This window comes from Xenopus laevis, chromosome 4L (assembly GCF_017654675.1).
Source record: "Xenopus laevis strain J_2021 chromosome 4L, Xenopus_laevis_v10.1, whole genome shotgun sequence".
Taxonomy (NCBI): Eukaryota; Metazoa; Chordata; class Amphibia; order Anura; family Pipidae; genus Xenopus; species Xenopus laevis.
The window spans coordinates 53,636,292-53,650,869 of NC_054377.1; the positions used below are offsets into that span (position 1 = coordinate 53,636,292).

General features: G+C 41.1%; 1 protein-coding gene across 9 annotated transcripts in view; it reads left to right on the forward strand.

The window, feature by feature from the left end:
• The window catches only part of LOC108714052 (zinc finger protein 276-like), a 278,865-nt gene that overhangs the window by 244,655 nt on the left and 19,632 nt on the right, over positions 1 to 14,578 (forward strand). For 7 of the 9 annotated variants that reach the window (XM_041589533.1, XM_041589535.1, XM_041589534.1 and 4 more), the window contains one exon: positions 12,417 to 12,516. The exons of 1 other annotated variant lie outside the window; for it this stretch is intronic. In XM_041589533.1, the coding sequence (XP_041445467.1) occupies positions 12,417 to 12,516 (100 nt within the window). Of the gene's footprint in view, positions 1 to 9,492; positions 9,948 to 12,416; positions 12,517 to 14,578 lie in introns of those variants that run through there. One more of the 9 variants, XM_041589540.1, reaches the window with a different exon arrangement.

Consider the following 14,578-nt stretch of genomic DNA (forward strand, 5'->3'; position numbering starts at 1 on the left):
GATGTGTGTGTGTGTGTGTGTGTGTGTAATTTTGGCATGGAACTGAAAATAATGCATGTTCTTGGTTGCCAACAGTACTTTCGTTTCCCAATTTGACCAAAAAAGTTTTTATTTAATGCAAACTAGGGTCAAGTTAAATTGTCTTCTTTTTAGTCTTTGTACTCCGAGGGTCCTAGTATTTTTATGCCTACAATGGGCAGAACAAGTCCATGTAAGTGCTTCCTGCTTGGGAGGGGGGAGGATTTATGGAGGCGGGGGATGCCATGCAGCCAGGCAAGGGATACTAGAGCCCTGTGTTACTGTCTAGGTGTGTGTGTGTGTAAATGTGTTTAACCATTTATCTGACATCAAAGTTCCAGACACAGGTTCTTTGCTGTTCTCTCTCCCCACTAACCCTGGGCCAATGCTTTTGCTCTCTGGGTGTTGGTGCTGGGAGTTGTAGTTCAATAACCAGTGGAGGGAAGCCAGTTGCACTACAACTTTATACATCACCTTAGTAGGGACTGCCATAGAGATCTCCCTGCCCATTTAAAGTGATACGGCTTATTTACAATTTGTAAAATGAACATGGTAATTAGGGGGGTGTGGCCACAAAAATCGGCATGGTCACAAAAATTTTGACACGCTACGCGCGGCACAACTTTTTGTCCCTCTTTTGATTTCCAAAATGTTGGGAGGTATGGTATCTTTATGTGACACATACTGAAGTCAACATATTAGCCACAACTGACTTTGACTGCAGTCAAATGCCGACAAAATCCATGAGTTATGTACTAAAGGTTCAGAGCAAGAGCTGGACTGAAGGTGACACTAATAAGAAGTGTCAAATGGATTATATTCATATTTACAGTAGCTACACTATAGCCTAAGAATGGTTTTACCATTAGCTTCCACATTGCCCATATGCAAGTCTGGTTACTGTTCAGTAGACCCTTGGCATCAGTATTTATGGTGTTTTACATTTGTATGTAAGAAATTAGGTGAGATAAATGTGGCCAATTGCAATTGCAATTTTAAGAAATGTAAAAACTGTTGCTTTTATCGCCAAATTTTGGAAAGGCTTGCGACTTGGTGCTTTGGAGTAGAAAGACATGCATACCCAATTTGGATTTGCGGGAATGTGTACTTTCCGAAAATATATGGTTTTCTGGGGTGAACGTACTTTTTTCTACCTTTGCTACCCCCCAAAACTATGTATATGTGTTGATTTTGCAGTACCTGAAATGACAGACCATATGGGGTTCTTACTTTTGGGGCCCCTATATGCCACGTGCTTGGGTACACCTATACATATTGGACATCAAACTGTTCAGAGGACCCTAGGCTTTCATATTTGGGGTGATTTCTCTTGATACCTAAAAGTATGTGGGTAATACGATGCTGCAGGGTAGAAATTTTGAAGTGATTTTTGGAGATGTCCCCAAAATCACCAAATTTAGGAATGGTTTGCGGCTTGGTACTTAGTAGCACAAAGACATGCATACCCAATTTAGATTCATGGGAATGTGTACTTTCTGAAAATATATGGTTTTCTGGGATGAACCTACTTTTTTCTACATGTGCCCCCCTCAAAACGATGTAAATGTGTTGATTTTGCAGTATCTGAAATGACAGACCATATGGGGGTCTTCCTTTTGGGGCCCCTATATGCCACATGCTTGGGTACACCTATACATATTGGGCATCAAACTGTTCAGAGGACCCTAGGCTTTCATATTTTGGGTGATTTCTCTTGATACCTAAAAGTATGTGGGTAATACGATGCTGCAGGGTAGAAATTTTGAGGTGATTTTTGGAAATGTCACCAAAATCACTTAGTACTTAGTACAAAGACATGCATACCCAATTTAGAATCGTGGCAATGTGTACATTCCGAAAATATATGGTTTTCTGGGGTGAACTTACTTTTTTCTACATTTACCCCCCTCAAAACGATGTAAATGTGTTGATTTTGCAGTATCTGAAATGACAGACCATATGGGGGTCTTCCTTTTGGGACCCCTATATGCCACGTGCTTGTGTACACCTATACATATTTGGGCATCAAACTGTTCAGGGGACCCCAGGCTTTCATATTTGGGGTGATTTATATTGATACACAATAGTATGTTGGAAATACGATGTTGCAGGTTGGAAGTTTGAGGTGATTTTAGAAAATGGCACCAAAATTGCCAAATTTAGGAAGGGTTTGCAGCTTAGTGCTTTGGAGTAGAAAGACATGCATACCCAATTTGGATTCGGGGGAATGGGTACTTTCCGAAAATATATGGTTTTCTGGGGTGAACGTACTTTTTTCTATCTTTGCCCCCCCCAAACTATGTAAATGTGTTGATTTTGCAGTACCTGAAATGACAGACCATATGGGGGTCTTCATTTCGGGCCCCCTAAATGCCACGTGCTTGGGTACACCTATACATATTGGGCATTAAACTGTTCAGAGGACCCTAAGCTTTTATATTTGGGGTGATTTATCTTGATACCTAAAAGTATGTGGGAAATACGATGCTGCAGGCTGGAAATTTTGATTTTTGAAAATGTCACCAAAATCACCAAATTTAGGAATGGTTTGCGGCTTGGTACTTTGGTGTAGAAAGACATGCATACCCAATTTAGATTCAGGGGAATGTGTACTTTCCGAAAATATATGGTTTTCTGGGGTGAACATACTTTTTTATACCTTTGCTGCCCCCCAAAACTATGTAAATGTGTTGATTTTGTAGTACCTGAAATGACAGACCATATGGGGTGTCTTCATTTTGGGGCCCCCTATATGCCACGTGCTTGTGTACACCTATACATATTGGCCATCAAACTGTTCAGGGGACCCTAGGCTTTCATATTTGGGGTGATTTATATTGATACATAATAGTATGTTGGAAATACGATGTTGCAGGTTGGAAGTTTTGAGGTGATTTTAGAAAATGGCACCAAAATTGCCAAATTTAGGAAGGGTTTGCGGCTTAGTGCTTTGGAGTACAAAGACATGCATACCCAATTTGGATTCGGGGGAATGGGTACTTTCCGAAAATATATGGTTTTCTGGGGTGAACGTACTTTATTCGAGCTTTGCCCCCCCCCCCAACTAAATGTGTTGATTTTGCTGTATCTGGAATTACAGAACTGATAGCGCAAATGAGGCGTCTACATTTTAGGGCCCCTATATACCACATGCTTGGGTACACCTATTCATATTGGGCATCAAACTGTTCAGTGGACCCCAGGCTTTCATATTCGGGGTGTTTTACATTGATACCTAATGATGTGTTGGAGATATGATGCTGTAGAGTGGAAGCTTTGATGTAATTTTTCAAAAAATTCACCAATTTCTATAAAACATTATAACTTTAGGAAACAATTGCAACTTGGTAGTTTGGAGTGCAAACATATATTTACCCATTTTTGATTCACCAGAATCTGTTCTTTCTAATAATGGGTAGTTTTCTAGGGTAAACCTACTGTTAGTGGAATGTTTGGCCTTGAAATCAGAAGTATGCCGTTTGGGGAGCGGTGCTTTGGAAATTTGGTACTGCTTGTAGATTTTGAGCTATACAAGTGAGAAATCTCCATAAAACTATACATATTTGGTATTGCCGTGTTCAGGAGACATAGACCTTTCCAAATCGGCTGTGTTCTCGTACATAAAATAAATGATATTTCTGATATATGTGATTGTTCTTTGTGAAACATGATTTTTTTCATTTTATTAGACACTTAAAAGCCTATTTTTTTTTTTTACAGAAGTAGAATTACACCAAAATTCTTCCATATTTTGAAAGTTCAGGTTGTCCTGAAAAAAACAATATATTGTTTTCCTGGGTAAACTAAAAGACCACCCCAGGAAAGGCCCTTAAAGTGAAAGAGTGCAAAATATCTAAAAACTGCTTGGCAATAGATGTTCACATCTAGGACAAAACGGCTGGCAGGGAAAGGGTTAAATAATATGATCAGTGAGAAAGTAACCAGTATATTGTCACAACAAATTCTTAGGAATGTGGCAGCTAAGGGCCAATTGCATTTCTTGTTTGCTGAGGTACAGACATACCATTGGCAGCAGTTATGATTATCATGGCACAAATACATTTCACATGAAAGGAGACAAATTCACTTTAATGTTCCAGAAATAAACATGTATACATTAAAAACCTGTGAATTTTGATTCTCTGTAAAAGAAAGATTTGTAACGGAGGGAGACATACACTCCTTACATTAGCAGTTTAAAAGCACTGCCCTACTGATTTCCATGAGCCTCGTCCAATTAAAGAAAGGCATGGGGGGGGGTGACAATTTGTATACAGTTAAATAGCCAAATTAAAATGAGAACGTAGGAAGCATTTTCTGGAGCCAGTGCAGAAATTCAACTGGCACTTTGCCACCTCCCAGGAACCAGACAGTATGGGGCAGATTTATTAAAGGGGAATAGTATGTACCTACTTAGGTCATAAAACTGACAGGTGCCCCACATATGTAGGATTCCTTGGAGGATCCCTGAAGTCACCATTCTTGCTATAAAAATACACGTTCGGCATCCGTGTGACAGCAGTCCATATCTTGATGCGTAGAGGCACAAGTATGGCACAATGGAAACATTAGTTTTCCGTTCATCTTTACAGGCAGGACAGGAATAAACAAGTCTTTAGGGGGATATATTTTTACTTTAGCAATGCCGAAGTAAGAATCAAAAGACTCAAAATTTTCAAATATAATTGGCTATATTTTTGTTTTATTCACATAGGGATACAGACTGGTAAAATCGTAATAGTGAATGTGTTCACCGGGGGCCACTTTATGGTAGAGCTTTATAGCATTTGTGCGGCCACCATAGAGGGCATCACAGGGTGACAAAGGTTGGGGAAACTGTAGCCTTTACTGTAGGTCCTTGTCAGATTCCAACATAGCATGCCATTCGTGTTCCCAGAGTTCACGGACCTCAAAGCCTTTTGTTTTTATAAAAATTCATCTTGATGTTGTGTTTTGTGGTTCAGTTGACTGAAATAAGTGCCAGTTACCCGATTAAAGTCATCTTCACAATAACAAACACGGCATCCATGGTAAAAGCAACCTTGAAATTCAAAGGCTATATGTTTGCCATTAACAAAAGCATAACCAGCCAGGCATGTTGTATAGAGATCCCCTCTTTGTACGCAATGTACATTGACCACTGTATTGCCGGTGTTGAGAAACGTTTGTTTCTTATTGTAATTGTCAGGGAGTAAGACTGCAATACAGTTTTTCGGTAAAAACTTTAAGCTGTACATTGCCATACACACAGAGGCTAAGGTGGTGTACTCAAAAGGGTCGATTGTGTACGTAATTACCTCCGGCTCATCATTCGAGTTATTTTTAGTGACTGTTTTATTTGTCATGTTTATAATGTTTTCTCTACAGCAGGCACAAGCCTCCTTCAGAATTGGTCTGACAAGGGATGCTGGGATTTGTAGGTCAGTAACAGTTAGAAGACCATAAGCTGCTGGTCTGACCAGGGATGCTGGGAATTGTAGTTCAGTAACAGTTAGAAGACTACAAGCTGCAGGTCTGACAAGGGATGCTGGGATTTGTACTATAGGCTACTGGTCTGACAAGGGATGCTGGGATTTGTAGTTCAGTAACAGTTAGAAGATCAGATGCTGGTCTGACAAGGGTTTCTGGGATTTGTAGTTCAGTAACAGAAGACTATAGGCTGCAGGTCTGACAAGGGATGCTTTGATTTGTACTATAGGCTACAGGTCTGACAAGAGATGCTGGGATTTGTAGTTCAGTAACAGTTAGAAAACCAGATGCTGCTGGTCTGACATTGGTTTCTGGGATTTGTAGGTTAGTAACAGTTAGAAGACCATAAGCTGCTGGTCTGACAAGGGATGCTGGGAATTGTAGTTCATTAAGAGCTACAAGACTACAGGCTGCAGGTCTGACAAGGGATGCTGGGAATTGTAGTTCAGTAACAGTTAGAAGACTACAGGTTGCAGGTCTGACAGGGGATGCTGGGATTTGTACTGTAGGCTGCAGGTCTGACAAGGGATGCTGGGACAGGTCTGACAAGGGATGCTGGGATTTGTACTACAGGCTGCAGGTCTGACAAGGGATGCTGGGATTTGTAGTTCAGTAACAGTTAGAAGACCATAAGCTGCTGGTCTGACAAGGGATGCTGGGAATTGTAGTTCAGTAACAGTTAGAAGACCATATGCTGCTGGTTTGACAAGGGATGCTGGGATTTGTAGTTCATTAAGAGCTAGAAGACTACAGGCTGCAGTTCTGACAAGGGATGCTGGGATTTGTAGTTCAGTAACAGTTAGAAGACTACAGGCTGCAGGTCTGACAAGGGATGCTGGGATTTGTAGTTCAGTAACAGTTAGAAGACTACAAGCTGCAGGTCTGACAAGGGATGCTGGGAATTGTACGATAGGCTACAGGTCTGACAAGGGATGCTGGGATTTGTAGGTCAGTAACAGCTAAAAGACCACAGGCTGCAAGTCTGACAAGGGATGCTGGGATTTGTACTACAGACTGCAGGTCTGACAAGGGATGTTGGGATTTGTAGATCAGTAACAGACGACTAAAGGCTGCAGGTCTGAAAAGGGATGCTGGGATTTGTAGTTCAGTAACAGTTAGAAGACCAGAAGCTGCTGGTCTGACAAGGGATGCTGGGATTTGTAGGTCAGCAAAAGCTAAAAGACCACAGGCTGCAAGTCTGACAAGGGATGCTGGGATTTGTACTATAGGCTACAGTTCTGACAAGGGATGCTGGGATTTGTAGGTCAATAACAGGCGACTAAAGGTTGCAGGTCTGACAAGGGATGCTGGGATTTGTAGGTCAGTAACAGTTAGAAGACCACAAGCTGCAGGTCTGACAAGGGATGCTGGGAATTGTAGTTCATTAAGAGCTAGAAGACTACAGGCTGCAGATCAGACAAGGGATGCTGGGATTCGTAGTTCAGTAACAGCTAAAAGACCACAGGCTGCAGGTCTGACAAGGTATGATGGGATTTGTAGGTCAGTAACAGTTAGAAGACCAGATGCTGCTGGTCTGACAAGGGATGCTGGGAATTGTAGGTCAGTTACAGTTAGAAGACTACAGGCTGCAGATCTGACAAGGGATGCTAAGATTTGTAGGTCAGTAAAGTTAGAAGACTACAGGCTGCAGGTCTGACAAGGGATGCTGGGAATTGTAGTTCAGTAACAGTTAGAAGGCTGCAGATCTGAGAAGGGATGCTGGGAATTGTAATTCAGTAACAGTTAGAAGACTACAGGCTGCAGGTCTGACAAGGGATTCTGGGATGTGTACTATAGGCTACAGGTCTGACAAGGGATGCTGGGATTTGTAGTTCAGTAACAGTTAGAAAACCAGATGCTGCCGGTCTGACAAGGGTTTCTGGGATTTGTCGGTCAGTAACAGTTAGAAGACCATAAGCTGCTGGTCTGACAAGGGATGCTGGGAATTGTAGTTCATTAAGAGCTAGAAGACTACAGGCTGCAGGTCTGACAAGGGATGCTGAGAATTGTAGTTCAGTAACAGTTAGAAGACCAGATGCTGCTGGTCTGACAAGGGTTTCTGGAATTTGTAGTTCAGTAACAGTTAGAAGACTACAGGCTGCAGGTCTGACAAGGTATGCTGGGATTTGTACTATAGGCTACAGGTCTGACAAGGGATGCTGGGATTTGTAGTTCAGTAACAGTTAGATAATGAGCCAATAAATCACAAAAACTTTACAGAAATAACATGTCAGTGTGCTGCGGTCTGTTGGATATTGCATATGATTTGATACCCATGGCAGAGTGGGAAATTGACTGCTAAGCACATGGTCCCAAAGGGAAAAGAAACGGAGGTGAGCGCTTCATTCTTGTGTGGGATTTGTACTGCACGTCTGACAAGGGATGCTGGGATTTGTAGTTCAATAACAGTTAGAAGACCAGATGCTGCTGGTCTGACAAGGGATGCTATGATTCGTAGGTCAGTAACAGTTAGAAGACTACAGGCTGCAGATCTGACAAGGGATGCTAAGATTTGTAGGTCAGTAACAGTTAGAAGTCCATAAGCTGCTGGTCTGACAAGGGGTGCTGGGAATTGTAGTTCATTAAGAGCTACAAGACTAAAGGCTGCAGGTCTGACAAGGGATGCTGGGATTTGTACTATAGGCTGCAGGTCTGACAGGGGATGCTGGGATTTGTTCTATAGGCTACAGGTCTGACAAGGGATGCTGGGATTTGTACTACAGGCTGCAGGTCTGACAAGGGATGCTGGGATTTGTAGTACAGTAACAGTTAGAAAACCAGATGCTGCTGGTCTGACATTGGTTTCTGGGATTTGTAGGTCAGTAACAGTTAGAAGACCATAAGCTGCTGGTCTGACAAGGGATGCTGGGAATTGTAGTTCATTAAGAGCTAGAAGACTACAGGCTGCAGTTCTGACAAGGGATGCTGGGAATTGTAGTTCAGTAGCAGTTAGAAGACTACAGGCTGCAGGTCTGACAATGGATGCTGGGACAGTTCTGACAAGGGATGCTGGGATATGTACTACAGGCTGCAGGTCTGACAAAGGATGCTGGGATTTGTAGTTCAGTAACAGTTTGAAGACCATAAGCTGCTGGTCTGACAAGGGATGCTGGGAATTGTAGTTCAGTAACAGTTAGAAGACCAGATGCTGCTGGTCTGACAAGGGTTTCTGTGATTTGTAGTTCAGTAACAGTTAGAAGACTACAGGCTGCAGGTCTGACAAGGTATTGCGGGATTTGTACTATAGGCTACAGGTCTGACAAGGGATGCTGGGATTTGTAGTTCAGTAACAGTTAGAAAACCAGATGCTGCTGGTCTGACATTGGTTTCTGGGATTTGTAGGTCAGTAACAGTTAGAAGACCATAAGCTGCTGGTCTGACAAGGGATGCTGGGAATTGTAGTTCATTAAGAGCTAGAAGACTACAGGCTGCAGTTCTGACAAGGAATGCTGGGACAGTTCTGACAAGGGATGCTGGGATATGTACTACAGGCTGCAGGTCTGACAAAGGATGCTGGGATTTGTAGTTCAGTAACAGTTTGAAGACCATAAGCTGCTGGTCTGACAAGGGATGCTGGGAATTGTAGTTCAGTAACAGTTAGAAGACCAGATGCTGCTGGTTTGACAAGGGATGCTGGGATTTGTAGGTCAGTAAAAGTTAGAAGACTACAGGCTGCAGAACTGACAAGGGATGCTGGGATTTGTACTATAGGCTACAGGTCTGACAAGGGATGCTGGCATTTGTAGTTCAGTAACAGTTAGAAAACCAGATGCTGCTGGTCTGACAAGGGTTTCTGGGATTTGTAGGTCAGTAACAGTTAGAAGACTACACTGCTCACCTTGGCACAGCTACATGTTACAGCCCACACGTCTCATCCCTTCTGGCTCTGCCACCCATTTATTTTAATGTCAACATTGGTTGTACATATTCCAAACTTTATTTAATATGGGACTCTGGGGAAAAATCTTGTTTGTGTGGTAAACATTGTGCCAATTTGTCTCTTAGGGAAGAGGCAATAAAACGGCAAAGCTGAGAAGAGAACAGGCGATACTGGTGAAGCTGAGACGAGAACATGCGATAAAACAGGGATGCTGAGAGAACGGGGAAAAGGCTGTGAGAGGAAGGGGAAGAACATAAAGGAAAGTCCAGGGAGATAAGGGGACAGAAAATGTGGAAAGAGATGAGCAAAGTAAAACTGAAGTTAAGACAAAATATGCTGAGAAGGAAAGGGTGTATGAAAAAGCAAAAGCAAAGGTGCACTGGGAAGTTGAGAAGGCAGTGGGAGACATGAAAGGATAGTAGGGTATACATTAGAAGGTGAGAGGAGAGGGGTTCCATATAGATGTGGGTATAGCAATATCAAAAGCCAAAAAAGAAGAAATTTAGTTCACACCACCTCATAAAGTAAAAAAACACTGTTTATTGTAACATTTAAATACAGGTCGCTCCTGTGTAATGGACACTTAATGCTTTTCCGGAACACCCCTTAATTATAGGCTAAACGAGATGACTGGGGTAAAAATAACCATAAGGGAGGCGAGGGTGGCTGGAATCTTTTGGCATACTATTAAGGGGTTTCATATATTATGACGCCTTGTGTTAATTAATCCATTGAAAATAATTGACTATATCTTAATTGGGCGCAACAACACTTGACTAATAACTGAGGGGAGCAACTCAGATACACCCCGATATCAATCTCCTTTTTGAACGGTGGCTGCAGTGTCTGCAGTTCATCTTGCTCTTTTCTCACCGTTCCAATCTATGTGTTTTTAAATCATTTATATGTATTTTATGGGCACAGCCTAGCATCACTGAAATCTTTTTTGTCTCAGTGATGAGTTTTGTCTGTAGAGCAGTGTGGTTTTTGTAATGTAACAATAATAAAAGCTAAGTATTAAGTAGCCAATTAACTGCAGCACCTGATCTGGTTAACTTGTGAACCACAGAGCGGATGCAATAGTTACATTGTATTCCACCCCATGGTTTCTCAATTGCTACATATGTTTACTAAGTATATGATCCCTTATAACTTGCCTTACAGTTTTAATCTTGCGTTAGCCAAAGAGGTGGCAGACCAATGTTATATCATTTAGTTCCCGCTCTGTAATCCAGTAAAGTCATGGCTTAGGCTAAGGCCACACTAGGCGATAGCGCCGCGATTTGACTCGCGGCGACTTTTCGCGGCGACTTTTAAGCCGCAATCGCTGGGGAAACTTTTGCGCTGGCGTCTATGGGGAATCGCGAAAAATCGCCAGCGTAAAAACACACGCGGCGATCTTTTCTCTACTGTCGCTCGAAATTGCCTCGCTAGGCGATTTCGAGCGACAATAGAAAAAAGATCGCCGCGTGTGTTTTTACGCTGGCGATTTTTCGCGATTCCCCATAGACGCCAGCGCAAAAGTTTCCCCAGCGATTGCGGCTTAAAAGTCGCCGCGAAAAGTCGCCGCGAGTCAAATCGCGGCGCTATCGCCTAGTGTGGCCTTAGCCTTAGAGGTGCGTGGACATCATTAGGTGCATGCTCAACCAAAAGCATTTGGTAACTCTGCATGCCAGGGGCAAAAAACAAGTTCCCCTGTACAAAAATATTAATATTCCCGGATAATATTGTTAAGCCCCTGATATAAAAAAATGCCACATTTTAGTTTTATCAATAGGAGTTATCATTACTAAGCCAGGTTTAAACAACTGCAAGCAGTAATAAAGGTATCAGTGTTTGCCATGAAGATATGTATATATACTGTTTAATTATAGTAATGGCACACTGGGAAAGGGGATATCACACTGGCAACAAAAAGCATGGAAATACCCATCTATATAGCATAGAATTTGAATTGATGTGTCCTTACCAGTAGAATCACATTACTATAGGAGAATGCAGATATGAGTATTTCCAGGCAATAATACAATTTCACTCTTTTTAATAAAAAGGTGTTTTTGAGTGTTTTGTCTCAAGGGCACTACATGACAAAAACTTTAGCCCCTTTTTGATAAATAGCACAAATTAATATTAAATATCACCCATTGGGTTCACCAGTCACTCTAATTTTGATTTAGCTGGGGTGGTTACTTATGTAGTGTAAGATTTGTTTTGTAGAATTATGGGCCCTTAGAATCTTGGACCAATAGAAGATGCGAAAGATATCGCCCACAAGCTCCACTGTGCTACTCTGCATAAATAATGAGTATGATATTCAGGGACCCTTTTTAGAATAATGTACTATGCGGGGAGAAAGCAGAGAGGGAGCACTATCTAGGGTAGTGGGTGGGGTTTTTCTTATTGGGGCAGTTAGTTCTCCTTTAAACTGAATTGCAGTCTAAGGGGTAGTAGCACAGTTTGTTCAGTCATTGCTGCAGCTGGTTGTGACAGTTCCATTGCTACTTGTTTTTGTTTTTACATGCTGAGCTGCATGGAGGTGGCTGGAGGGTAACGTTGCTATAGGCTGTTGATAATGGTGGTGGTTCTGTGTTTATGAATGATTTTTTTAGCGTTTAATCCCCATTTGTGAGAGATACAGGCAGTTATCAAATGATTCGAGGGCGTCTCAGGGAAGATCTATAATATAAAGGATTGTATAAATCCCCTCAACTGATCCGGTTTAACCTCCTGTGATTTGCCTCTAATTTTGACATTATTGCATCTATAGCATTTTTCCAAGCCTCATTATTTCTCTTGTACTATTTTTATTTGTTCAACTTTGGTGTTAGATTTATCTGCCAAGTTGTTACTAGTTCGACCATTTTGTTCTCCAAATGGCTGGTCTCCCAGTTCTTCTATTTCTGCTTCAAACTCTTTGATCACTTATTCGGTGCCATAAAGTAATGTCAGTTCTAAGTTGGACCAAAAGAATTTCTAAAACAGGTTCTGTTAAGGTGATATGCATTGGCTTTATTGTTGTTATACTTGGCTGTCCTGCTTTCTTTATTATGTTGGGAATGTGCTGGGGATGAAGCTTCTGAAGAGGACTTGTTGGAGCAACATGGATTTTTTCAGATGTTCCCTTTCAGGAATGCGATCCATAGAATGTGGTGAGTTGTACAAAGTGCTGTTTTATTTTGCTTTTTGCCATTGCCCACGATCATGGGGTTCTTAGCAAGCTGTGCAGTGTTTTGTTGCTTGCTGTGCTCATCAACCCCAGGGAAATGAATTAGAGTTTATCTGTTGGAGCTTTACAGAGGAGCTTCTGTCTACATGCTATGTCTGGCCACATTCCCCCATCAAACATAATTTCTAAGTCAACTCCCCTTTAATTTGCAGATGGGTATAAAATATACTCTGGAATAGGAACCTGTAGCAACAATCTGGTTTTGGTATTTTGCAGTCAAAAGGAATCCATACATGGGCAGACCCTGAGTAGTTACTGACTGATAAGGAATACTATACGAGGGGCTCTGTACATATATACATACCTAAATGTTTGGCTGCCTTTCTGTTGTTATTGGTTGTCACACACTGGGCATTCCTGTATGGTAGCACCGAATTACTTGAAGTCCATCTCCTGTAGAGTATGTTTTAAGCAGATAATTCTAATTTTTAAAAATTATTTCATTTTTTTGTATAATAATACTATAATAATACAATAGTGTCTTGTACTAGATGGGGACTATGCTGCATGAATCCATATTGGTGGCAAAAGAGTTCTATTGGCTTTCTTTAAAGTTTATTTGTTTTTAGCAGACTTAAGGTATGGAGATCCAAACAATGGAAATATCCCTTATCCTAAAAACCCCAGGTCCTCAGTATTTATAGAGCGAAGTTGTGAGAGGAGAACAGAAAGTGGGGCAGACACTTTGGTACTGGGAGAAATGGTGTGAGAGAAGCAAATGGAAAAAAAAGAGCAGAAAGGGAATAGAGGGGAGGAGCATGTAGGAATATGTTCGATATAAAGATAAAATCCCAGGTGCTAAAAACAATTTTTAAGTTTGTTAGGATGGCAGAAAATGCTAAGCCTGTAACAGTGAGGCTAGCTTTTATTGAGAGAGACTAGCTTCCAGAAGTGTAAGTGTAGGTCTTAACTGTAGGGAAAACTGCTTGCTTCTATTGATGACTGGAGTTTCTCGCCAGGTTTACCTGCAAATAAAAAAAAAAAAAAAAGACTCCTACAGGTGCAAAGCAAAAGTTTTATGGTAAAAATAAAATATGCCATGAAAGCAAAATGGGACTTTTGCTCCTGACACTTCCAATCCCAATTGAGGGCACTTGCCATAGCTATTTTACTGTGATTTGGCCAGGTTCTTCTGAATAAATCTAGATCCAATTCATACTATTGAGTTGGAGTTAGGGGTAGAACAATAATAATTCTCAGAGACTGACAAAAAGTGTTATTAAAGAGTGAAATTACTTAAAAAAGATAAGGTTCAACGCTTCACTTAATTCCCAGCATCTGCTGAGTCTGGTGCCAGAGAATAAATACTAGTGCTTAGCTAGTGGTTATCAGTGAATTATCCAGCCCGTGACAAAATGTACAAGTAAAAATTACCAATTAGTGATGAGCGGAATTTTTTGGCAAGTTTCGCCATGAAAATAACTTCCAAAGACTCCAATGGGAGTAAAAATATTGCCGTGTGTCAAATAAATATTGTCGCCCATAGACTTCAATGCATTTCTGCAATTTTTTGCCGCTTTGCAAATTTTTGGCAAAGCGAAATGGGTCAGATTTACCCATCAATATTACTAACGCGCATTCTTTTTCCAAATTTGAAACCCACTACAGGTATGGAATTTGTGATCCGGAAACCCGCTATGCAGAAAGCTCCGAGTTACGGAAAGGCCATCTCCCATAGTCTCCATTTAATCCAAATAATCCAAATTTTCAAAAATGATTTTCTTTTTCTCTGTAATAATAAAACAGTACCTTGTACTTGATCCAAACTAACATATAATTAATCCTTGTTGGAGACAAAACCAGCCAATTGGGTTTATTTAATGTTCACATGATTTTTCTAGTAGATTTAGGGGCAGATTTATCAAGGGTCGAATTTTGAAGTTAAAAATACTATTTCGATGGTCGAAGTATCCAAATAATTTCTTTGCATTTCGAATCTTTTTTACTTCGAAAATTCCCTCGAATTCACTTCGACCCTTGATAAA